The following is a 27,305-nucleotide window of genomic DNA, read 5'->3' as shown; positions in this document are numbered from 1 at the left end:
ACATAACCAAGTATCAAACATTTTTTTTCATATATTTTTAGGAACTGTGAAGGGTAGATTTGCTGAAATGGAGAAACAAAGACAAGAGGAACAAAGGAAGAGAACGGAGGAGGAACGAAAACGCAGAATTGAGCAGGATATGTTAGAAAAGAGGAAAATACAGCGTGAATTAGCAAAAAGGGCTGAACAGGTATCACTGAAGATTAAGTTTGTATTTGTTTCTGAAACTAACTGTGCAAAGTAAAACTAATCAGTATGTTGCCTAATTAAAATATTTTAATGTAACATAAACCTATTAAAAAGCAGCTAACCGTCTGGGGATGGTGGCTCACATCTGTAATCTCAGCACTTTGGGAAGCCAAGCTGGGTGGATCGCTTCAACATCAGCCCGGGCAACATGGCAAAATCCTGTCTCTACAAAAAAATACAAAAATTAGCTGGGCATGGTGGCAAGTGCCTGTAGTCCCAGCTATTCAGAAGGCTGAGGTAGGAGGTTCGCTTGAGCCTGAAAGGTGGAAGTTGCAGTGAGCCAAGATCATGCCACTGGACTCCAGCCTGGGTGACAGGGCAAGACTTATCTCAAAGAAAAAAAAAAAAAAAAAGGCAGCTAACCTGAAAAGATCTGAAGGAAAAATATTTAACATCAGATGCCTAGAAGGACATGGGCAGAATATGCCTATTTTAAGGTAGAATAGTGAGATGATTTGTATCATATACAATCTTACCGCTCTATCCACATTCCTCACCCCGTCTACATTCCTTATTTTTCTTTACAAGTTAGAGAATTTTACAAAGATGTAAGGCAATTTCACATATAAACTATCCATGAGTACCTAACAAAGTGCTGGTCTTCTAATAACAATACTTTTAAATGCTGGTATATTAGTCTGTTTTCATGCTGCTGATAAAGACATACACAAGACTGGGAAAGAAAAGAGGTTTAATTGGACTTATAGTTCCACTTGGCTGAGGAGTCCTCAGAATCATGGTGGGAGGTGAAAGGTACTTCTTACGTAGCGGTGGCAAGAGAAAATGAGGAAGGTGCAAAAGCGGAAACCTCTGATAAAACCATCAGATCTCATGAGACTTATTCACTACCACGAGAACAGGATGGGGGAAACCACCCCCATCCCCATGATTCAAATTATCTCCCACCAGGTCCCTCCCACAACACGTGGGAATTATGGGAGTACAATTCAAGATGAGATTTGGGTGGGGACACAGAGCCAAACCATATCAGCTGGTCTTTTAAGGCATACATTAAGTGCTTTCAGTCTTTTTGCTATGCTGCCTTCAGTTTCCATTACCTTTCTGAAAAGAAAAGTGACGATGAAAGCAAAGCATATGCTATACTTGCATACCAAAGAAATGTATTTACCCTGGATTTGCAAAGCGGGGTACAGGTATTGGGTAAATACAGCAGTTCCAAATGGGAGAAATCATCCAAAACAAAGGGGTTACATGGCCCATGCAAGTCTGAAATCCAGCAGGGCAGTCTTTTTTTTTTTTTTTTTTTTTGAGACGGAGTTTTGCTCTTGTTGCCCAGGCTGGAGTGCAATGGCGCAGTCCTGGCTCGGTGCAATCTTGGCTCACTGCAACCTCCACCACCCAGGTTGAAGCGATTCTCCTGTCTCAACCTCCTGAGTAGCAGGGATTACAGGTGCCTGCCACCACATCTGGCTAATTTTTGTATTTTTAGTGGAGACGGGGTTTCGCCATGTTGGCCAGGTTGGTCTTGAATTCCTGACCTCAGGTGATCTACCTGCCTTGGCATCCCAAAGTGCTGGGATTACAGGCGTGAGTCACCGCACTGGCCTCTTTTTTTTTTTTTTTAATTGAGACGGAGTCTCGCTCTGTCACCCAGGCTGGAGTGCAGTGGCAAAATCTCGGTTCACTGCAACCTCTGCCTCCCGGATTCAAGCGATTATCCTGCTTCAGTCTCCTGAGTAGCTAGGACTAAGGCACATGCCACCACTCCCAGCTAATTTTTTTGTATTTTTAGTAGAGATAGGGTTTTACCATGTTGGCCAGGCTGGTCTTGAACTCCTGATCTCAGATGATCTGCCCACCTCGGCCTCCCAAAATGATTACAGGCATGAGCCACCGCACCCGGCCTAGTAATTTTATCTTGTAAATATGTAAAGTTTAATTTTCAAATCTAATTAAGTACATTTTCCACTCTACTCCAATATAATTTAATGTATCTTTGAATATAAGGAGTAAAGTATGGCATAGGTAGTCAAGAAGAGTTTTAATGTTTGCTTGTAAAATTTATTTGTATAAATCCATATGCAAGAATGCCATAAAGGATTCCTGAGTCAGAGGGTAGCTGAATGACTTGGTGACCTACAAGATTTGGAGATTCTAGGATCTTATAATGAATTAAAAATGAGAGCTGGACATGGTGACTCATGCCTGTAATCCCAGCTCTTTGGGAGGCTGAGGCAGGAGGACTGCTTGAGCCCAGGAGTTTCAGGATGCAGTGAGCTATGATAATTTCACTGCACTTCCAGCCAGCAACAGAGAGACCCTGTCTCTTAAAAAAAAAAAAAAAAAAAGATGGTTGGGGGTGGGTGGGGATTAATAGTAGATATAGTGGATGTTAGAATCAATTTGGGGAAGAAGCTTGATTTGATATTATCTGTTTATCTTTGAGGATACCCTGATGAGCAAAGTTAAAGTCCATCAGCTTAGAAAAAAGAGGAGTTACTGGTGAGGGAAGAGAAGGAGATGTTGAAAAGAAAAGGGAGAGAAGGAAGTTGATTTGGGAAGAAGCAAAAGGAGTTTCATTTTTTATAAAGCAAAAGAAATAGGAAGTGGCTCTTCAATATTGTCTTCTGAAAGTCAACACTATACCTGAACTTCTGAATATCTGGTCTCTGTGAATATACTGACACCATGGCTACTTAGACAGATTTATCTTTTTCCTAGTTTGTTGGAAAAAAAGTATTCTCCAATGTTTTCTTGTTTTGGTAATGGTTTAAAGTGAGCAAAGAAGAAAGCAAAAAAAATCTTCAAACATACTTTATTATTTTACCATAAGCTAATAAAGATCTGGAAGCAGGCTGGGTAACAACATAGTGAGACCTCAGCTCTTAAAAACAGACAGACAAACAATTTAGCCAGGAGGTGGTGGTGGGTGCCTATAGTCCCAGCTACTTGGGAGGCTAAAGTGGGAGGATTGCTTGAACCCAGGAGGTTCATGATCAGGCCACTGCACCAAAGCAAACAAACGAACAAACAAAAAACCTGGGTTTGGGAAGGTTGTAGCAGCAGCAATAAAAGAAAGTTGAGTTAATAAATTTAGTATTTCTCTTTTCTATATTCTCAATGTCTGGCTTCTCACCGTATCTCCTGGATCTTTTTATTTTTTATTTTTTAAAGACAGAGTCTTGCTCTGTTGCCCAGGCTGGAGTGCAGTGGTGCAATCACAGCTCATTGCAGCCTCAAACTTCTGGGCTCAAGCAATCCTCCTACCTCAGCCTCCTAAGTAGCTGGGACTACAGATGCATGCCACCATGCTTGGCTAATTTTTAAAAAATTTTTGGCAAGGTGTGGTGGCTCACACCTGTAATACCAGCACTTTGGGAGACCGAGGCAGGTGGACTGCTTGAGCTCAGGAGCTCAAGGCCAGCTTGGGCAATACACTAAAACCCTGTCACTACAAAAATTAAAAAAAAATTAGCTGAGCATGGTGGCGCATGTCTGCAGTCCCAGCTACTTGGGAGGCTGCGGTGGGAGGATGATCGCCTCAGCTCAGGAGGCAAAGGTTGCAGTGAGCCAAGATTGCACCACTGTACTCAAGCCTGGGCAACACAGCAAGACCCTGCTGTCTCTACAAAAAAATCTACCAAAAAAGTCTTTTTTTGTAGAGATGGGGTCTCACTTTGTTGCCCAGGCTCGTCTCAAAATCCTGGGCTCAAGAGATCCTCCCACCTCGGCCTCCCAAAGTTGGGGGAATACAGGCATGAACCACCATGTCCAGCCTCCTGGACCTTTTTATTGAGAGATTAACATGATTTATACAGGAGTTGTCAGTATTCTTTTAAAAAGAGAAGTCTTTTTTTTTTTTTTTTTTTTTGAGATGGAGTCTCGCTCTGTCACCCAGGCTGGAGTGCAGTGGCGCGATTTCAGCTCACTGCAAGCTCCACTTCCCAGGTTCATGCCATTCTCCTGCCTCAGCCTCCCAAGTAGCTGGGACTACAGGCGCCCGCCACCATGCCTGGCTAATTTTTGTAGAGAGGAGGTTTCACTGTGTTAGCCAGGATGGTCTCAATCTCCTGACCTCATGATCCGCCTGCCTCGGCCTCCCAAAGTGCTAGGATTACAGGCGTGAGCCACCGCGCCTGGCCTAAAAAGAGAAGTCTTTTGTAATTATTTTATTATAGATCCATTAAAGATTTTTAGTATAATATATAATTCAACAAAGCCTTCACCATTTACCTAGCATGTCAGTGTTAACAAGTAATTCTATAACAAAGCAAATTATTCTAAATAAAATATTTTATAGTATACAAAATTATTCTTTTTTTTTTTTTTTTTGAGACGGAGTCTCGCTCTGTCGCCCAGGCTGGAGTGCAGTGGCGCGATCTCAGCTCACTGCAAGCTGCGCCTCCTGGGTTCATGCCATTCTCCTGCCTCAGCCTCCCGTAGCTGGGATTACAGGCACCTGCCACCACACCCGGCTAATTTTTTGTATTTTTAGCAGAGACGGGGTTTCACCATGTTAGCCAGGACGGTCTCGATCTCCTGATCTCGTGATCCGCCCGCCTCGGCCTCCCAAAGTGCTGGGATTACAGGCGTGAGCCACAGCGCCTGGCCACAAAATTATTCTTAATAAAACTATGAAAATAAACTATTAAAGTATAAAATAGATTTATTTTTAACAAACTTTGCTCAGAATAATTTATTTTTCAAGAAATTGGGTGTCTTTTTTTTTTTTTTTTTTGAGACAGGGTCTTGCTCTGTCTCCCAGGCACGCTCATGGCTCACTGCAGCCTCCACCTCCCAGGCTCAAGTGATCCTCCCACCTCAGCCTCCATAGTAGCTGGGACTACAGGTGTGTGCCACGACACCCAGCTAATTTTTTTTTTTTTTTGTAGAGAGAGGGTCTCGCCATGTTGCCCAGGTTGGTCTTGAACTCCTGGGCTCAGTCGGCCTGCCTCAGCCTCCCAAAATGCTGGGTTTACAGGCATGAGCCACCATGCCTGGCCAGGTATCTTAATAAAATGTATTATTTCTTTCTTGAGAGAAAATATAGAAAAGTGTGATGATGAGAGAACAGGGACTTAGCCTAGTTCCTAGTATGAAGCAGGGTACAACAAAATTCCCTTACACTGCATGAGGAGTTAATGAACTCTTTAACCACTCTTTCATTGGTTTTAAAAGTCAAATTAAAACAATAAACAATCTGAATTCTTACTTTTTTAATGGTTCCATTTTCCCATTGCTTTTGTTTTCTTTTCCTGAGATCTTAAACACTGCATTATTTAAATCACCTATCTTCTCTCAATTAGGTTTGCTAAGAAGAGTACATTAGTCTTCCTCTAAAGCTAAACTAACGGTATTTCTTATGAGTAATGGGTAAATTGAGCTCTCTTTTTTTTTTTTTTTTTTTTTGAGAGGGACTCTTGCTCTGTCAGGCTGGAGTGCAGTGGTGTGATCTCAGCTCAATGCAACCTCCGCCTCCCAGGTTCACACGATTCTCCTGCACCAGCCTCCCGAGTAGCTGGGACTACAGGCGTGTGCCACCACACACTCAAAGTGCTGGGATTATAGGCGTGAGCCATTGTGCCTGGCCAAGCTCTCACTTTTTAAATGAGGAGCTTTCCTACTTAGACCTCGTCAAAATATAGAGAAAACATGACTATCAGAATTATTTTCCCTTCTAAACTATTCTATCCCAGCTGGGCACGGTGGCTCACGCCTGTAATCCCAGCACTTTGGGAGGCCAAGGCACGCAGATCACTTGGGGTCAGGAGTTGGAGACCAGCCTGGCCAACATGGTGAAACCCCATCTCTACTAAAAATACAGAAATTAGCCAGGCGTGATGGTGCACACCTGTAGTACCAGCTACTCAGGAGGCTGAGGCAGGAGAATTGCTTGAACCCAGCATGCAGAAGTTGCAGTGACCTGAGACTACGACACTACACTCCAGCCTGGGTGACAGCACGAGACTCCATCTCAAAAAAATAAATAAACTAGCCTACATCTTTCACTGCACTGTTATTGTATCAGTTTTATTTTTGCCCTGTATTTATGTTGTAAAATATAATCATGACAAGTATTAGATTGCTAATGGATAGGTTTTCCTTTGATGGGGCAGTGACAAAGAATGGAGAAGTGTTTCTATGTGTCTTGGTTTAAATTGCTAATTAAATTAATAATTGCTGCTTGTAAGCTCAACAGCCTGGTCATAAGAGTTTGGTCTGTTATTCAGTTTCTGGGTTACAGAGGGTAGGCTTTATCTTAATTTTTTCTGTTTTTTTTTTTTCTTTTTTTTCTTGAAACAGGGTCTCACTCTGTCACCCACACTGGAGTGCAGTGGCATGAACATGGCTCACTGCAGCCTTAACCTCCTGGGCTCAAGTGATCCTCCTGCCTCAGCCTCCAGAGTAGCTGGGACCACAGGTGCGTGCCACCATGCCCAGCTAATTTTTGTACTTTTTGTAGAGAAGGGATCTCGCCATGTTGCCCAAGCTGGTCTTGAACTCCTGGGCTCAAATGATCTGTCCACCTCGGCTTCCCAAAGTGCTGGGATTACAGGCATGAGCCACCTCGTCCAGCCTGATTGTTTTCTTAATATGTTGTTTTCTGGATATTGATATTGATATCAATATGCAACAATAAATATAAAGGATATATTTGGCTAATTTGGAACAACATAAACATATTTCAAAAATTATAAATTTGAAAATTTACTATAAGTCACAACTAAATTACTTTCCAGTTGTTGTTTAAAAGCAAAAAGTAGAAATCTGATGTAATGTAATGATATGAAATTCTCATTCAATAGATTGAGGACATAAACAATACGGGAACTGAATCAGCATCAGAGGTAAACAGACATTTCCTTTAATGAAACATTCACCTAAAATTATCTGATTCACAAATTATCTTTTAGTATAAGAAAAAACTAAAAGAGCTTTTATTATTTTTATTATAAATGTAGAAATAACAAAAAAGTATGTTTTGCAAAGCAAGAGCATACTTTTGCACTTTCAAACACTATAGCTTAGTGTTTTTAAAGAAAAGTATGTTTTGCTTTCATAGGTTAGAAAGACAAGCCTTATTAGTCTCAGTTTGAGATACTCTGCCAAGACAACGTATTTTTTGAACTGTTACTAACAGCTGAGATTGTTGAACACTAACATTTATGAAAAGGCAATTTTATTTTCATCATTTGTCTTCTTTCCTCAGAGTTCCTGAGAGTTTATGTTTTGGTTTTTATATAATAGTACAGAGTGCAGTATCTGTTACCAAGAAGAAATGTTCAACAACCACAAAAATTTTAGTCATCCCTTTTATCTAACAGAATAAGTTAAAAATCTTTCAATTTGATGGTGTGCCCAAAACTACAGCCCATAAATTGGGAGCAATTTTATCTCAGGGCCATGTGTTTCATTTCATAACTCTTCTTAGTTTTTAAAAAAGTCAGAGGCAACAACAGATTATATAATTAAAATGAATTAAATAATAATTTTAAAATATTTTAATACAATCAAATACCAGAGAGTTTTATCTATAATATATATAAATGTTTAATAAATCACTTGGAAATACTGTGTTTTTTTCTCACTAAATACTGGTTTCATTAAGTATTTAAAAGCTTGCATAGAGAGAAAAATCATATGAGGAAACTTTTTTTTGTTTAAACTGAATCTATCCACCATCAAATTGATTTAGAGTATATTCACATGCACATTTTGTGGATTAGTGCACAAATAGCTTAATTCAGGCAATGTCACTGCAGTTTCGTTATCCAAACAGCTGTATTAACTCCATCTTCTAGGAAATAGAATGCTTCTTGAACCTCGTCAGCAATGGATTTCAGTAAGATTAACTCATAATGCACAAAGAATTTAGAGTAGGAGATATTTAATAATAATCTGTAAAAAAAATTGTTCTTCATAATAACATTGATGACAGTGTAATGAAATTCACCTATGATGGAGGTAAAGTCCCATGAAACCCAATTTTGATTAAGAAGAAATATGCTAATTATCTATTTTATAAAATAGGAAGGAGATGATTCACTACTTATAACTGTGGTACCTGTCAAATCATATAAAACATCTGGAAAAATGAAAAAGAATTTTGAGGATCTAGAAAAAGAACGTGAAGAGAAAGAAAGGATCAAGTACGAGGAAGATAAAAGAATAAGATATGAAGAACAACGACCATCTCTCAAGGAAGCAAAGTGTCTTTCATTAGTTATGGTAAATTTTTGTTTGTTTGTTTTCTAAGAAACAAATCAAGGCAGTTTAAGTTAGCAGCATTTTCCTTTATGACTAAAAGGTGGGTTTTCATAACGTTTTCTTAGGATGATGAAATAGAAAGTGAAGCAAAAAAAGAATCACTTTCTCCTGGAAAATTGAAACTAACTTTTGAAGAACTGGAGCGACAAAGACAAGAAAACCGAAAGAAGCAAGCTGAAGAGGAAGCAAGAAAACGTTTAGAAGAAGAGAAGCGTGCTTTTGAAGAAGCAAGGCGGCAAATGGTAAATCTACATATTTAAAACTTACAATTAATATTAATAAAGTTAGCCGACTTTAGATAAGGTTTACTACTACAAATTCAAAGAGATTTTACATATAGAAGGGCTGATTTTCTAATTGTATTCATATTTCATATATAAAATACATCTAGGCTAGGCACGGTGGCTCATGCCTGTAATCCCAGCACTTTGGGAGGCCAAGGTGGGTAGATCACCTGAGGTCAGGAGTTTGAAACCAGCCTGGCCAACACTGTGAAATCCCTGTAATCCCAGCTGCTTGGGAGGCTAAGGCACGAGAATCACTTGAACTTAGGCGATGGAGGTTGCAGTGAGCTGAAATCACGCCATTGCACTCCAGCCTGGGTAACAGAATGAGACTGTCTCAAAAAAAAAAATCCATACTGTTTTCCAGTTTTCACTCTGGGGCATTTTACCCAATATGCTTTAAATTTTTATTTTTATACATTGTTATTAATGTATAAATATGCAAAATAATTACTCAATGAACCTGGTTTCCTTCATCTGTTAGTTCAATCTGCAAAGTACTTAATGACATGGGTGCGGGACTGATTGTAAGTGTAAACTTGTCCTCAGCAGTCCAGTTTTTCAACTGTTTGAACATATCAAAATAACAGTTTACAGTGGAATAAGCAGTTTGTCCTATTAAGTGTATGTGTGTGCATATTTGTGTGCATGCCTCTGTGTGTGTGTGTGTGTGTGTGTGTAGTGTGGTTAAGAGCATGGATTGTGGAGCCAGATTGTCTAGATTCAGATATCAGCCATTTACTGTGTAACCATGGACAACTGTTTTAATCTCTCGCTGTGTTAATTAATTAAATCTCTCTTAGTTTCTTTATTTTTAAAATGGTAAAAATGAAAGCGCCTACTTCTTTTTTTTTTTAACTTCCACAATGACTTGGATTTTTTTTCAATGCCTATTTCTTAAATGGTTAAACGAGTTAATATCTAGGAAGCACTTAAAATGGTGTTTGTTACATATACTAAGTTCTTTGAAAATGTTAATTATTACTATGGTATTAATAGATTTATCAACAGAAAGTAAAACTGAAATAAGAAAACACTGATTCCAAACCTCGTTTTAAGATTTAAAAACGCGCCAGGCATGGTGGCTCATGCCTGTAATCTCAGCACTTTGGGAGGCTGAGGCAGGCAGATGCCTTGAGCCCAGGAGTTTGAGACCAGCCTGAGCAACATGTGGAAACCATGTCTCTACAAAAATAAATACAAAAATTAGCCAGGTGTGGTGGCACAGACCTGTAGTCCAAGCTCCCCGGGTGCTGAGGCGAGAGGATTGCTTGAGCCCGGGAAATCAAGGCTACGGTGAACTATGAACGAGCCACTGGACTCCAGCCTGGGTGACAGAGTGAGACCCTGTCTCAAAAAAAAAAAAAAAAAGGATCTAAAAATGGAATATTTGTAATTTTAAAGTTACAGAACTTTCTTGATCAGCTTTCTTGAATGATGTTCTAAGAATTATATATATAAAAATTTAATTTTCTAGACATTTATTTGAAAATGTTATTACTCGGGTATAGCTGCATAATATCTGCACATTTTAGATATTTCTGGTGGTCAACTTAATAAAGAAATAGTATTGTTAAATAATACATTTCAATTGATATTATAGTAAATTTAATAATAAACCTTTAATGATAAAATCATAAAGCTGGAATTTTACATAAAATAGTTCTAGATAATAATCTTTTATCTGATTAGTATAAGGTACCATAGTTCACAGTAAAAAAAAAAAACTACAAAAATTACAAAATGAGAACCTTATTTTACTACCAAAGAGATTCTGTGTAGATATACTTGAACCCCAATTATAGTACACATATACGCATTTTATATTTGTTCTGGGAAAGTTAATACTCAACAGTAACCCCTCACTGCAGCCTCAACCTTCTGGGCTCAAGGGATCCTCCCACCTCAGCTTCTCGAGTAGCTGGGACTACAGGCACACACCACCACACTGGCTATAATGTGTTTTTTGGTTTTTAGTAGAGACGAAGTCTTGCTATGTTGCCCAGGCTGGTCTTGAACTCCTGGGTTCAAGTGATCCTCCTGCCTCCTAAAGTTCTGGAATTACAGGCGTGAGCCGCCACAACACCTGGCTAAAAATGTTTTAATATTCAATTTTATCTATAGAAATTTGGCTTACTTGAGAAGTTTTATTTAACCTGAGTACATCTTTATATGGAATTTCTCCAAATTTGAATATTTTATCATAGAAGACATTAAAAAGGAAGGGGATTTAGGTCAAGTATATTAAGGGCATTGAAACTCCTATGTGATAGTGGCTAATTCTGTGCCTTTTGATTGATAATTCATTCCTTTTTCTGATGAACCTCAATTCTTAGGAATGAATTGTTTATTTGGTTAGGTAAATGAAGATGAGGAAAACCAAGACACAGCAAAAATTTTTAAAGGGTACCGCCCTGGTAAACTCAAACTCAGTTTTGAAGAAATGGAAAGGCAAAGAAGAGAAGATGAAAAAAGGAAAGCAGAAGAAGAAGCCAGAAAGAGAATAGAGGAAGAAAAGAAGGCGTTTGCTGAAGCAAGGAGAAATATGGTAAGACAGAAGCTAACTGGAGAATGCTATTAGAATTCACCTTTGAGAATATGTTAATAGAATCATTAGACTTTAGAGAATACCCTATTATTTCTGGAAACTGTGCCAAGAGTAGAAATGGCAAATATGTTTTAAAGTCTCCCATGGAATAACACCAGTTGGTTGAAGGTATTTGCTTCAATTTAGTGTTCCGAAGATTCTGCTTTAAATTGCCATGCTTGGCAGAAAGGATGGAATATTATCTCCCTTCTCTGGGAAGGCATGTTTTCCAGAACTAAGTATCCAAGGAAGAAGAAGAAGTAGGGAGTTTCCTCCCTCAACTTTTCTTTCTTCCTCTCCATTCTTTCGCCACCTCCTTCCCACACTCCCTTTTTCCCTCCTTCATTCCTTTATTTCCTTCCTTTCCTTCTTTCAGTTTTCATCCCACCTACTATATATTAAATGACCTGAGTCATTTAATCAGAATTATTTCTCTCTCCAAAATGCTCACTCATCACTCCTGGAAATTGATACCTAACTTAACTGTCACAAGGTTATGACTGTACTTCCTATACCAGTTTTATGTTTGTACAATGTACAGTTATCTGACAAACAATTTTGAAGCAATTTGAGACTAGAGCACTGCATCTCCTTCTTGAAACACTGTAATTAGCTTTGGTGATATCGTAACGTGGTTTTCTTCCTCTGTATGGGTGAGCATCACACACATATGTCCAAGTGTTTATTTGGCTTTACTGCCCACACAGATACTCAAATCAGAAACGTGGAAGCCTGAAACACTTCCATCTTCTTATTCATGCCTGACGTCCAACCAGTCACTAAGTCTCATTTATTCTACCTCCTAAATCACTATGAAATCTGTCAGTTTTCCCCCCATTTTCACCACCACTACTATAATCCAAGTTACTGTTACAACTTGCCTGGGGCCAACTCCTCATTAACTTGCTTTCTTACCTGTAACCTATTCTTTCCTGTAAGGCCAGGAGTGATCTTTAAAAAGAAAGAAATTTTGATTGTGTTTTGTTACTGTTTTGCTTAATATTTCCCCACTTTTCTTAAGCAAAAATCCAAAAACTTCTAAAACAAATTTCTTTATAGTCTTGCTCTTGTATATTGCTCTCGTTTCATTTCTTGATTCTTCCTGAATCTGCTCTGTTCCAAATATGCTGAATTTGTTTGTATTTCTTCAAAGTGAGACTCAGCCTTCACACTGTCTGAAAGATGTCCCTCACTCCTTTCCCTATGCTCTGCTAACTCCAATTCATAACTTTCCATTTCCTCTGGAAAGCCTTTCCTGATAATAAACACCTTCCATGAATTCTTACAGCATTTAGTACTCTTCTATCATAGCGCTAATCCTGTATTGTTACCACTTATGGCTGTCTTTTCCACTCCATGAGGCCAAGACTGTTCATCAAACATGTGGCACAATGCCTAGCGTAGCAGACCTCCAATAAATGTTGATGGAACAAGTGATATTGAAATCTTACGTGCAGTAGGTAATCCCTGATTCATAAATGGTTTCTACATAGAAGTCCTACAGACGTTGTGAATGCACTTAATTTTTGGAGAATAAGCAGGTTTAGAAGCGGTAGAAGAAGCCAGGCGCGGTGGCTCACGCCTGTAATCCCAGCACTTTGGGAGGCCGAGGCGGGCGGATCACGAGGTCAGGAGATCGAGACCATCCTGGCTAACATGTTGAAACCCCGTCTCTACTAAAAATACAATTAAAAAAAAAAAAATTAGCCGGGCGTGTTGGCGGGCACCTGTAGTCCCAGCTACTCAGAGGCTGAGGCAGGAGAATCGCATGAACCTGGAGGCGGAGCTTGCAGTGAGCCAAGATCTCGCCACTGCACTCCAGCCTGGGGGACAGAGTGAGACTCCGTCTCAAAAAAAAAAAAAAAAAAAAAAGAAGCGGTAGAAGAGAAGTAACTGTGAAGATTACTAGACCTAGTCCTTGGGGCAGATTTGCAGGCCAATACTGCCTTTTTACCATGATTCACTAGCGGAAAAAATGCAGGCGAGAAAACTGCATTAAAACAAAACCAAGTTTCCTAAAGACATTTCTAAAGAGAAGAGAGAAAACCTTCCTCTTACATTTATATTGTTTTCTTATCCACAAATAAGTATTGTAATTTATCCAGGAATAAGTATTGTAATTTCATACCATAGCTTAGTTCATGCATATATAAAATTTAAAAATTTCAGGCAATCTTTGAATTGTAAACCACTTAAACATTGTTTCTGAGTTGAAATAGTTCTGTGGTAAAGCCTGGATTACGTTGATAAAACTTGGAGCAAATGAATAATACCCCTTGCCTCTCTCATTCCCCTGTATTTCAACCACAGAGTCACAGTTCAGGCCAGAGGGTTATGTTATACCGCGCCCGGCCTATAATCTTTTGTTTTTTTTGAGATGGAGTCTCGCTGTCACCCAGGCTGGAGTACAATGGTGCGATCTCGGCTCACTGCAACTTCCACCTCCTGGGTTCAAGTGATTCTCCTGCCTCAGCCTCCCCAGTAGCTGGGATTACAGGCGCCCACCACCACACCTGGCTAATTTTTGTATTTTTAGTAGAGACGGGGTTTCACCATGTTAGTCAGGCTGGTCTCGAACTCCTGACCTCATGATCCACCTGCCTTGGCCTCCCAAAGTGCTGGGATTACAGGCATGAGCCACTGTGCCCGGCCTATAATTTTATTAGAAAGATTTTGAAGTTTGAATCCCAGCTTTGCCACATAGTATTTGTGTTGACTTTAGACAATTACTTTTCAGTGCCTCAGTTTCTTTCTCTGTAAAATGAGGATATTAGTAACTACTTCATAGGGTCATAGGATTAAATAAATTAATACATTTTACATGTATTAATACACTTTACGTGCTTATAACTGTACTTGGCAGCTCCAAGTATTAACTATTATTATTTCTTTAAAATTAGCCAGACAGCAAATAAACAATAAACTCATAGCACTAAGAATGATTTTTGCCTGATTATGAAGAGATCATGATGGGTTATCTAATTCATTCAGACAAAATCATGATTAACTTAAATGCTTTAATTACCAACCTGGAGAGTCGTTTCAATCCAATTAAAAAATGTTCTCAAATTAGGAAATCTTAATGTCTAATTTAAAGTACTCATGGTATGAATAAATTATTTCTTTGTCTTCACTGTAATGGAGAATAGATGGTTACCATTTCCTTCATAACCACAAAATACCTCGGTCTTACATTTTCTAATAATTCTTCCCTTTTATTTATTTATTTTTGAACACTGTGTTGAGACTTCCTTGTTTACTGTTAAGTCCCCTTGTTTTTTGTTCAATGTGAAACCTATTTAAGAAATCTGGCCGGGTGCATGGCTCACGCCTGTAATCCCAGCACTTTGGGAGGCCAAGGCAGACGGATCACCTGTCGGGAGTTCGAGACCAGCCTGACCAACATGGAGAAACCCCGTCTCTACTAAAAATACAAAATTAGCCGGTCGTGGTGGCGCATGCCTGTAATCCCAGCTACTTGGGAGGCTGAGGCAGGAGAATTGCTTGAATCTGGGAGGCAGAGGTTGTAGTGAGCTGAGATCACATCATTGCACTCCAGCCTGGGCAATAAGAGTGAAACTCCATCTCAAAAAACAAAAACAAAAACTAAAAACAAACAAAAAAAAAGAAATCCCAGTTTCTTCAAGAAATAGTCCCTTTTTAGTATGTATAATTCTGGCCAGAGTGATAAAATAATTATTTTAAATAGGTAGTAGATGATGACTCCCCAGAGATGTATAAGACAATCTCTCAAGAATTTCTTACACCGGGAAAACTGGAAATTAATTTTGAAGAATTATTAAAACAAAAAATGGAAGAAGAAAAACGACGAACAGAGGAGGAACGGAAGCATAAGCTAGAAATGGAGAAACAAGAATTTGAACAACTGAGACAGGAAATGGGAGAGGTAAGATTTTAAGAAATATCTATATTCCCCATATTTATTAAGCTAAATATTTTACTTATATCACCTTATAATAACTTTGTATTGTTATTCACCTTTAGGATAGTTGACATAGTATTATGAGGTGCTTACATGGTACAGGCGTCTGCACAATTATGTGTACTTTCTAGTCTGCTTTAACTACTCCTTCCTTGCTAGTTTAATAAAAAAGTATCTAGGTTTGCAAGTGACTGAGCTATTACTATTTATTTATATTTGTAGTTCATAAATATGCATATATTCAATACATATATTATATATAGACTATACAGTGCCAGCTTCATGGGCATGCACCTTGTGCACTCACAAGACGCCATGTTCAGAAGGCCCTGCATTTGGGGTTTAATGCTGAGGTTACTGTCTTCAAATTCTTTTTGTGGTGTGAACATGGCTCACTGCAGCCTGAACCTCCCGTGCTCAAGTGATCCTCATGTCTCAGCCTTCTGTGTAGCTGGGACTTGAGGTGCACGCAGCACCATGTCTGGCTAATTTTTAATTTTTTTTTTTTTTTTTTTGAGATGGAGTCTTGCTCTGTCACCCAGGCTGGAGTGCAATGGCACAATCTTGGTTCATTGCAACCTCCACCTCCCAGGTTCAAGCAATTCTCCTGCCTCAGCCTCCCGAGTAACTGGGATTACAGGCATGTGCCACGATGCCCGGCTAATTTTTGTATTTTTGGTAGAGATGGGGTTTCACCATGTCGGCCAGGCTGATCTCGAACTCCTGACTTCAGGTGATCCGCCCACCTCGGCCTCCCAAAGTGCTGGTTATTACAGGCATGAGCCACCGCACCCGGCCTTTTTGTTTTCTTTTCTAAAGATGGGGTGATCGCACTTTATTGCCCAGGCTGGTCTCGAACTTCTGGCAAGCGATCCTCTGACCTGAGCCTTCCAGTTCTGGGATTACAGGCATTAGCCATCATGCCCAGCCACTGTCTTGAAATTCTTAATTTTACCTTTGAATTTGTGTGTTGTATATAAGTGAAAGCTGATTGGACGATGAAGCATGCCCTATATAGGAGCTTTTGCTCACTAGAGCTTTACGCTGTCTTCCTGCCTCCCTGGAATGGGTTTTCATCAGCCCCCTTCCCAGGGCCCTGCCTAACCTTCTTCCCTCTTCGGACTCTGCTGCCATCCCTCTGGATGGCCCAGGTTGCGTGGGCAGCAGAAGAGAAAGGTAGAATGGGGGCGTGTATTCGCCATCAGCCTTGGCCCCTGCCAGGGGCCAGGCCACACACATGAACAGGGTCAGGGTCTAAGATGTAGCCTCATGACTTGGACTGGCAATGCTATGGCACGTTTGGCAGGCAACTTGGAGGGGTCCTCTCACCAACTTATGACCTAGGAACCAAGTGAGTTCCTACACAGAGGTTGCAATCCCTTGGAAGGTGCCTGTTTTTTATGGGTTGGGGCAGTAGGCACGTGGGAAGGGAAGTTTTACTTCTCTGCCCCAGGTGTGGCTGGCAAATTATCTAGTGGACCCTGAGAATATAAATATAAATGTATAAATAAATACCAGGAATGTGCTGTGGGAAAATATTCCAAGGTCTAGGTTTCTTATGAGTTGTGTATTTTCACCCCACATAGTCCAAAAAGTGGAAATAGTATAAAGGAATGTTTTCTCTTACCCCTTGGTTGAGTCAAGAAATTAACCTTCATGTCATATCATCCCAGACTGTGACACCCTCTGCCTCCACCTTTTAAAACTCTGTGTAGAACTTTAAGTCTTCTCCAGGAAAAGTATACCAGGAATACCTGTAGTAGTTTACCATTCCATTATGGTGGTATTAGGGTTTGGTAAATATTACAAAGGACTAGTAATAATAGATTGTGAAAAGTCAGGGGAAAAGAATCTGAATAAAAGAACAAGATGGGCCGGCTGCGGTGGCTCACGCCTGTAATCCCAGCATGTTGGGAGGCTGAGGAGGGCAGATCACGAGGTCAGGAGATCAAGACCATCCTGGCTAACATGGTGAAACCCCGTTTCAACTAAAAAAAATACAAAAAATTAGCCGGGCATGGTGGCAGGCGCCTGTGGTCCCAGCTATTTGGGAGGCTGAGGCAGGAGAATGGCGTGAACCTGGGAGGCAGAGCTTGTGGTGAGCCGAGATTGCACCACTGCACTCCAGCCTGGGATACAGAGCGAGACTCAAAAAACAAACAAACAAACAAAAAAGACAAAATGGTATAAAGAACTGGAGCCAGCCAGGCGCAGTGGCTCATGCCTGTAGCCCCAGCACTTTGGGAGACCAAGGCGGGGCAGATCACTTGAGGTCAGGAACTTGAGACCAGCCTGGCCAACATGGCAAAACCCCGTCTCTACTAAAAAAAAAAAAGGAAAAAAAAAATCAGCTGGGTAGGTGTGGTGTCACACACCTGTAATTCCAGCTACCAGGGAGGCCGAGGCAGGAGAATCGCTTGAACCTGGGAAGGGGAGGTTGTAGCGAGCTGAGATAGTGCCGTTGCCCTCCAGCCTGGGTGACAGAGTGAGACTGTGTCTCAAACAAACAAAGAACTGGAGCCCAATTATGATTGACTCTTTTTCTTCTTAAAACGCAGCTCACTCTATCAGGCTGGAGTGCAGTGGTGCACTCATAGCTCACTGTAATCTCCAACTCCTAGGCTCAAGTGATCTTCCTGCCTCAGCCTCCCAAATAGCTGGGACTACAGGCACACACCACCACACCCAGTGAATTTTTTCCAAGATCAGACACAATCAGCACATTCAGGGTGGAATGGCTGTAGACCTGGTGAATTGTTTGTAGAGATGATATCTCGCTCTGTTGCCCAGGCTGGCCTTGAACTCCTGGGCTCAAGTGATCCTCTCACCTTGGCTTCCCAAAGTGTTGGGAGTACAGGTGTGAACCACTGTGCCTGGCCAGTTGACTCCTTTTCTGTCTTTGCTGGTGGAATATATAATTGAGGATACAAGTTATATGTAGAGAAATGTAGATATTTTACCAGACTATATCTCCAGAAATGCTTAATTATTAACTTGAGTATTAAGAGTGGTTTAACTTTATAAGACTACCATAAAATCAAAAGTAGGAAAAATTTTAGATACTCTGGCTCTATTTAGAGATGAAGAAAATCATACAGCGGGTAAGTAACTGGGCAAAAGCCTGCACAGTATCAGAGCCAGGACTAGAACTCATATGACTCCTAGTCCAGTGTTCTTTTTTGTTTGTTTGAGACAAAGTCTTGCTGTGTCACCCAGCCTGGAGTGCAGTGGCACAATCTCGGCTCACTACAACCTCCGCCTCAGCCTCCCAAGTAGCTGGGATTACAGGCACAAGCCACCATGCCCAGCTAATTTTTGTATTTTTATTAGAAAGGGGGTTTCACCATGTTGTCCAGGCTGGTCTTGAACTCCCGACCTCAGGTGATCTGCCTACCTCGGCCTCCCTAAGTGCTGGGATTACAGGCGTGAGCCACTGCACCCAGCCTAGTGTTCTTTCAATTATTTTTTGCCTTCCCCTAACAAAGATCTTCCTACAACTCCTAGAAAAAGCTAATCTTGTCATGAATATTTTAGTTTTAGCAAGTTATCAAGGAATGTCAGAGGATTTTAGCCATATTTCCTAATGAGAATAGTATTTTAAGTAGAATGTTTTCAATAATGCCTTAAATTTGTAGCACCATTTTGAGTTAGTAAATTTGGACCCTGCATTTAGAGAAGAGGTTAAACTGTATTTTTGGTTTCAAATAAGAAATAGTGCACATCTTTTGGATGGTTTCTTGTACAAACTAATATGCTGATATTCAATCTTTTTTTTTTGAGTCAACCATGGTGGCATGTGCCTGTAGTCCCAGCTCCTTGGGAAGCTGAGGCAGGAGGATTGCTTAAACACAGGAATTCAAGGCCAGCCTTGGCAACATAGTGAGACTCTCTCAAAAACAGCAGCAACAAACTTATTAATTTTTTTTGAAGGAAGAGGAAGAAAATGAAACCTTTGGATTGAGCAGAGAATATGAAGAACTGATCAAATTAAAAAGGAGTGGCTCTATTCAAGCTAAAAACCTAAAAAGCAAGTTTGAAAAAATTGGACAGTTGTCTGAAAAAGAAATACAGAAAAAAATAGAAGAAGAGCGAGCAAGAAGGAGAGCAATTGACCTTGAAATTAAAGAGCGAGAAGCTGAAAATTTTCATGAGGTATATTACCTTTATATTTAACATAGTTATGGTACAGTAATGATAATAAATTTAACAGAAGTAACATTGGCTTTGAAATGTTTTAGTACTTAAAATTAATCATTGGTATATACAGTAATCTGGGAAGTAAATAGCAAAACACATGTAGATCTTAGACTTTGAAAGACTAGCATTGTTTCAAAATCACCTTTATCAGTGTTAAAACCTATAGTGAATGTCAAATGGTTCACTCTAGCAAAAATCTTCAAAAATATTTTTTGGCTGGGCGTGGTGGCTCACGCCTATAATCCCAGCACTTTGGGAGGCCAAGGAGGGAGGATCACATGATCCAGGAGTTCTAGGCTAGCCTGGGTAACATAGTGAAACCCCATCTCTACAAAAAAGATACAACTAAAATAATATATTTTTTGGCATATGTTTTAGTTGAGTCAGTAGAACCAGTGTATATTCAAGTTAAACTCCAGATTATTCATAATTTTTTAGATGAAACCCATAAAGCCTCTAGTATTTGCTCAAAGTTACAGTAGTAATTCAGTGTGGAAGAGCCTAAATGAGAATTCTGATGACATGAATTTGAATTATCTTCAAACATAAAATAAAGAGGCAATCACTGACCTGCAATATCCCTTCTAGCTTAAGGACTATTTCTGTGATTATGAATACTAGTTTAAATGATATCTAGAAATTTTTTTTCTGCCAGAATTGCCATCCTATAATATTTAACAGAACTTAACCTATATTCTATTTTGATCAAATATTCAGCTAGCAAAACACGTATGGGAATTTGGGAGGGCCTTCAGAGGAGACTGAATAAAAGGACAGAATGAAGAAACTGTGTGCCAATTATTGGGACTATAAGCAATTCATTATTATTGAGGCATGCACGAGTGCAAAGGACAGCAAAATGAAGATGCAAGCATAATTGAGATGATCATGGAGTCTTAGATGCCATGTGAAGGGATTTTTAAAACATGGATATTGTCTGGGCACAGTGGCTCACACCTGTAGTCTCAGCACTTTGGGAGGCCGAGGTGGGTGGGTCACTTGAGCCATTTCAAGACCAGCCTGGACAACATGGCAAAACCATATCTGTACAAAAAATACAAATTATCCGAGCACAGTGGTGCATGTCTGTAGTCCCAGTTACTTGGGAGGCTGAGGTGGGAGGACTGATTGAGCCTGGGTGGTTGAGGCTGCGGTGAACTGTGATTGCACCACTGCACTCCAGCCTGGGGGTCAGAGCAAGACCCTGTCTCTAACACAATAAAGCATGGATATTGTCAGACAGATATTGTCTATATAGCTGGATCATGCTGAAGCTATATGGTCTTAGATACATGCATTAAAAAAATTATTTGAGGCCAGGCGCGGTGACTCACGCCTGTAATCCCAAGCACTTTGGGAGGCCGAGGTGGGTGGATCACCTGAGGTCAGGAGTTCAAGACCAGTCTGGCCAACATAGTGAAACCCTGTCTCTACAAAAATACAAAAATTAGCCGGGCATAATGGCGGGTGCCTATAATCCCAGCTACTAGGGAGGCTGAGGCAGGAGTATTGCTTGAACCCGGGAGGTGGAGACTGCAGTGAGCTGAGATCGCACCACTGCACTCTAGCCTTGGCGACAGAGCGAGTCTCCGTCTCAAAAAAAAAAAAAAAAAAATTATTTGAATGACTACTATGTTCCAGGGACTGCTTTGGACACAAGACATCAGTAACTAAACTTACAGTCCCTGTTCATATAGTGTTTAGAATCTAATGGATGGGTTGGGGATTGGGAGGGATGGAAAACAATTATCAGGTGGTTAACAAACAAAAGCTATTAAGATTAATAAAGCAGAGTAAGGGAAATAAGAGTATGTGTTACTGTTTTGTACAGCGTGGTCAGAGGCGGCCTGAGGATTTGAACTAGGGCTGGTATGGAAAGGACAGATAAGTATGCAGGAGTCAAAACTGGCAGGACTTGGGGATGGTGATGGAGAGGAAGAAAGAGGAAGGAATCATAGCGACAGGGTATACAGTAACAATACGGGAAACCAGACTAGAGTTTGGAAGGAAAAGAGGTTCCATAAGCTATTTGACACAAATGGAGATGCTGTGAAACATCAACCAATCAATCTGATTTGCATCTAAGCTTGTGTGACATACAAGCCTAAGGCCTGGGTTAGTTGTAGATAAACCTTTTCATCATTGCCAAAAGCAAACACCATTTCTATTTTTTAACATCTACAAAATGTTGAACATTTTTAACATGTTGGATCTGTTGTTTTGGGGATATATATGTGGATATAATATGCATTTAAGAAGTTTAGTCTACAGCCGGGTGCGGTGGCTCACACCTGTAATCCCGGCACTTTGGGAGGCCGAGGCGGGTGGATCACCAGGTCAAGAGATCGAGACCATCCTGGCCAACATGGTGAAACCCCGTCTCTACTAAAAATACAAAAATTAGCTGGGCGTGGTGGCACGGGTCTGTAGTCCCAGCTACTCAGGAGGCTGAGACTGCACTCCAGCCTGGCGACAGAGCAAGACTGTCTCAAAAAAAAAAAAAAAAAAAAAAATTCAGTCTAATGACGTATGATGAAGAAAATTCTAATTATTCTAAGTACTATAATAGAAGTTATTACAGAATCAAATTGGGTGGTCAATATACCTAGGATATGTTTAACAGGGCCAAGAAGGTGACATTTAAGGTGAGTGTGAAGGCTGAATAAAAGTTGCAGGTAAAGAGGAGAGACATTCCAGATAGAGGAGAAGCCTTCCAGATTAACTCAGAGGTTGTAAAAATGTATCTGGGGAATGGAAAACAGGTTCAAAGGACAAGGCAAGGTTCACAGAATAAGTGATAGGATACAAAGTTGTAAAAATAGGTTGTGGCTAGTTAATGAAGGTCTTTTTAAACCTTGCAGGCTCTATGATCTGGGCAACAATGTTAGTAACTTTTTAGGTCAGAGTAATAAAATATTTATGTTTATGCAAGAATTCTGGGACCATGGAGGATGAACTGGAAGACAGGCATGAAGTTGGGGCCAAGGGAGAAAAACAGACCTAAATAACAAAACTAGGTTAGACTCTGGTATGGATAGGAGTTGAACAAACAAAAAAGGGTTATAGGTTGCTTTTTGGGCAGTTGGTTGCAGAGGGGGCTACCATTACTTCAGGATATCTAGATGATGCTATAGAGAAATCAGGTCTGGGGAGTTGGGGTGAATAGTTTTGGCATGTAAAGTTTGAGTGATATTTGGATAAGGTAAAGGCAGTCTAACAAAGGTCCTGAAATAAGGTGAGAAGCAAGCAGATACTAACTTTTACAGACAGCACTGGAAAGTACAAGTAGATAAAGCTGCTTATAAAGTTAATTGTTGAAAGTGAATTAAACCCTGGAGAACACCAATATTTAGTGGATGACTGGCCAAACATCAGTCTTTATAGGTGTAACATGGAAGGTAAAGAAAAGTTCAATCAGCATGCACTTGCTTCCTTTTGTTAATGGTAGTGAAACCTTAGCAGTCATACCTATACCTACAAAATATGTAGGTAATAATAACAAAAATAAGATAGGTGACTTCTTGTTTTTGCTATTACTGGCTCTCTAGTATACATGGATGTGGTATTAGGACATGGCTGAACTTTTATACCCTATCAGAATATCCTGAATGGAGTTTCCTCTGGAGGACAATGAAGTCCCTCCTATCGTATCTTTCTGGCTTAAAGATGATTGAAATCGTATTTAAAAACTTGTTAGCGGCTAAGCGCGGTGGTTTACACCTGTAATTCCCAGCACTTTGGGAGGCGGAGGCAGGCGGATCACCTGAGGTCAGGAGTTCGAGACCAGCCTGGCCAACATGGCGAAACCCTGTCTCTACTAAAAATACAAAAATTAGCCGGGCGTGGTGACAGACGCCTATAATCCCAGCTACACAGGAGGTTGAGGCAGGAGAACGGCTTGAACCCGGGAGGCAGAGGTTGCAGTGAGCCGAGATCACGCCACTGCACTCCAGCCTGGGTGACACAGCGAGAAATATCAATGTTCAATGTGTCTTCAAAATGTTTATATTCTTTCAAGGCTCATTTACATAACCTTACCTAATCAAAGAATTCCATCCCAGCTCCTGTAGCACTTAAACATGTACCCCTCATTTGGTACTTAAATGCCTTATATAACATTTGAATTTCTAGTTAGATTTTCCAATAAAGTCTACTCCAAAACTACCTTATGCCCCATTGTATCTCAAGGAAAATACACTGCCTAACTGCTGACTTTAATATTCATGGGCTGAGAGTACCAATGCCCTATAAAGAATGTACCTACAGAATACCATTTATATTACTATCTTAGATTTCTTTCCCAGAAACATGTTTTAACCTGGCTTTTTAGGAGCTCAAGAAAAGTTGACAATTGTACTTGACTGCAGAACTGTGCATAAATTTTCAGCTCGAGAAATTATTTCACTTACTCAAATTTATTTTCTAAATGCAGGTTTGAGGCAGCTAAATGAATAGTTATGAATTTGCATAAACAGGCTAAAATCTGAAAGGCAAGTTATTAACTGGGAGGGACTCAGAATAGCAATTATTGTACCTGCTGAAATATTCCATCTTAAAGGTTCATTTGGTAAACAACAAAAAAAGTGTATACTGTGAACAAAGAGGTCCTTTTTAAATTTAAGTCTCAGAAGTCTGTTGAGATAAAACTACAGTAAGCAAATCATGGTTTAACATGTATTTTTCTTAGTCTTTTATGTATAATAATTTTTTAAAAAACGCTATTCATTCATTCATTAGCAACAACCATAGTCAGGCATTATATTTATCAACTGAAGGTAAATAATGGCACAAAATAGAATTTACGCACCAGGTAGCAGGTTGTCTGATGTCCCATGATTTTCCAACATCAAATAAAAAATCTAATGCAGAACCAGAAAAACCATGCAACTACTTTAACCACCTTCTACTCCTTTCATCGGAAATGAGGTAGGTACAAGGTACGAGGTGTGAGGTGCAACACCTCAAACTGAAGTGAAACACCCGAACCAAGACTTTTCTTACATAGGCAATTAAACTGCTTGTTTCAAATTTCCCTTTAGTTGGATGTGGCAATCTGGAGCAATTTCCTCATAGTACTATGAAATATAAATGGTGAGATTTCCAACTAGATCCACAAATGCCTAGGTAGTTAGAAACCAAAAGTCAAGAAACCAAGTCAACAACAACTGAAGTACTTTAGAAACCATGAATTAACTACCCACATTAACCCCACTCCACCAAAACTGCTCTAGAAGACCTTATCATTACCAAATTATTATTTTCCTAGACACACTATTTGACAGTTGAGACTCTGCTCTTAAATCACTCCCTTATTAGTATTTCGCCCTTCCAATTCACCCCTCAGATGACTCAAACATATTTTACTTAGTGATTTCCCCATGTTTCAGCCATTGCCTCTTTCAACAGTTGTCTCTACCTGTTTTTCTACTTGTAAACACCCTTCCCCTGCCATTTCACCATCAATACATTATTTGGATGGAATTCATTAGGGACATAGTTCTAAGAAGGGTAAAGAAGGAAAATCATTAAGTGAGAAAGAACAGATTTATTATGCAGTAGGGAATGGTATGGACTTACAGGAATCAAGGGAGTACTTTTAACAATTATTTAGAATGTATAGTATTCTGACCTTTTTCAGTTAAGTGCTATCAAAACCAAGCAGAGTTGGTAGGACAAACAGGCTAGGATCCCAGTGATATTGTGATCTTTACATTTGGAGAAAAAGCCTATAACTAAGAGAATGCTTCATAAATGTATCTATCACTTTTCCTGAACTGGGGAGTTAGAAAAAATCTGAGTGTCTGCAGTGTAGCAAAAATATGCATTATAAACATGTTAATCATTTTGTGCTTCTAAACACCTTTAGAACTAGTAACGCTTCTTTGTTTTTAGAAGGCAAGCAATTGTTAATCTTGGCCCACTTTCTTGCAGGAAGATGATGTTGATGTTAGGCCTGCAAGAAAAAGCGAGGCTCCATTTACTCACAAAGTGAATATGAAAGCTAGATTTGAACAAATGGCTAAGGCAAGAGAAGAAGAAGAACAAAGAAGAATTGAAGAACAAAAGTTACTACGCATGCAGTTTGAACAAAGGGAAATTGATGCAGCACTACAAAAGGTACCAGGCTTATGTATCCTTTATTTTCCAAAGATGCCCTCTTAAAACCCATAGTTTTATAATTAGGTAGGTTAAAAAAATGTTTTAATGGTTTTCTTTCAAGTCACTGGAATGTACTGTTAAGTACACTTTGTAGTAGGCACACTTGTATGTTCTTTACTTAAAAAAAAAATTTCATTTCAAAATTGTTACTAAATTGCTGCCCTGAAAATACTATAAATGCCAACCTGAATGCATTTATTTTAATATAGAAAAGAGAAGAGGAGGAGGAGGAAGAAGCTAGCATCATGAATGGCTCCACTACTGAAGATGAAGAGCAAACCAGATCAGGAGCTCCATGGTTCAAGAAGCCTCTTAAAAACACATCAGTTGTAGACAGTGAGCCAGTCAGATTTACGGTTAAAGTAACAGGAGAACCCAAACCAGAAATTACATGGTGGTTTGAAGGAGAAATACTGCAGGATGGAGAAGACTATCAATATATTGAAAGGGGAGAAACTTACTGCCTTTACTTACCAGAAACTTTCCCAGAAGATGGAGGAGAGTATATGTGTAAAGCAGTCAACAATAAAGGATCTGCAGCTAGTACCTGTATTCTTACCATTGAAAGTAAGAATTAATCACTCTTTTTATCTTTTATTCTATTAATTTTTTTTTCCTTAAAATCACTTTTCTTCTTCTCTTTTTTAGCTGATGACTACTAGCTCCCCTCCCCTCTCCCTGGAACTTTCTCTTTCACTCCAACTTTCTTACTACATCCATCTTTTCTGTGGCGGGGCCAAAAAAGGAAACCAGGAGTGCCACTATGCTGACTTCTTATTCCTTTTCATAACAGTCTTCAAAGCACAGCTCATCTAAAGACTGCCTACTTCTTTTCCAAATAAGCATCAGATTTATCGCCTATTATGCAGTAACAGTCAATAAAATGTACTTATGGGGGGGAATTACTCAATTATTCTATCAGAACCTATTATAAAGACTGTATTTCCCATAGACGTTTACAGCAACTATGTTTGAAAAACAAAAACAAAACAAAACAAACACACAAACCTAAGTAGAATACATTATTTTGCATGAAGGAATGTCATTTCTGAGCTTTTTACACCTAAAATTAGGCTGAAATAGCTGAGATAATTAATTTGGAACCTATCAATTTGAGTGGACTTTTTCTTTAGTAGTACACCATTTTGGTTGTTGTAGTTTCAAAGTCTTTCTGAAGCAGACATATTGGGATTGGAGCGGGGTGGGGAAAACTGTCACTCCTTTCAGAGGAAAAGGGGAGGAGCATGGAGAAAAACAAAAATTAAAGGACTTAAAGAATGGCTATACAGTGTTGAGTGTTGAGGATATTAAACATGTTATTTTTCAAACGTATGTAACATATTAAATTTATAAAGCAAATTTATGTTGTGTTCTTGCCTGAACAAATTATATTTTAATGAAAAAACTTTGTATTAATAGTTCACGCAAGAGAAAACACTTTCAACATAGTCGAAGGCTTCAAGATCTAAGTGTATCAGACTTAGGGAAAAAGTGGCACAACCTTCGATTTAAAATTCTAGTCTTTAAAATGAGTTTGTAAATAATTAGCTATTACGTTCTATTAAGTTTGTTTTATATTTTAATTTTCTGGAAGACAATTTTATTTTACAACGTGAACCCAAATAAAGTAACTTCTGTATTTAAAAGTCTTTCTGTA

General features: G+C 39.5%; 1 protein-coding gene across 8 annotated transcripts in view; it reads left to right on the top strand.

Annotated features, from left to right (window-relative positions):
- Positions 1 to 27,294, top strand: part of NEXN (nexilin F-actin binding protein) — a 57,602-nt gene extending 30,308 nt beyond the window's left edge. For 2 of the 8 annotated variants that reach the window (XM_009423876.5, XM_009423850.5), the window contains 10 exons: positions 42 to 190; positions 7,017 to 7,058; positions 8,242 to 8,439; positions 8,544 to 8,720; positions 11,122 to 11,310; positions 15,059 to 15,256; positions 19,223 to 19,444; positions 25,421 to 25,606; positions 25,858 to 26,215; positions 26,297 to 27,294. In XM_009423876.5, the coding sequence (XP_009422151.3) occupies positions 42 to 190; positions 7,017 to 7,058; positions 8,242 to 8,439; positions 8,544 to 8,720; positions 11,122 to 11,310; positions 15,059 to 15,256; positions 19,223 to 19,444; positions 25,421 to 25,606; positions 25,858 to 26,215; positions 26,297 to 26,310 (1,733 nt within the window). In that variant the 3' untranslated portion in view covers positions 26,311 to 27,294. Of the gene's footprint in view, positions 1 to 41; positions 191 to 7,016; positions 7,059 to 8,241; positions 8,440 to 8,543; positions 8,721 to 11,121; positions 11,311 to 15,058; positions 15,257 to 19,222; positions 19,445 to 25,420; positions 25,607 to 25,857 lie in introns of all 8 variants that reach the window. The other 6 variants (XM_009423894.5, XM_009423866.5, XM_016921227.3 and 3 more) reach the window with 4 other exon arrangements.
- Positions 27,295 to 27,305: the final 11 nt, after the last annotated feature.

The sequence above is a fragment of the Pan troglodytes genome, chromosome 1 (assembly GCF_028858775.2).
Source record: "Pan troglodytes isolate AG18354 chromosome 1, NHGRI_mPanTro3-v2.0_pri, whole genome shotgun sequence".
NCBI lineage: Eukaryota > Metazoa > Chordata > Mammalia > Primates > Hominidae > Pan > Pan troglodytes.
The sequence above is the reverse complement of the archived record's forward strand: the minus strand, read 5'-3'. Positions and strand labels throughout refer to the sequence as shown.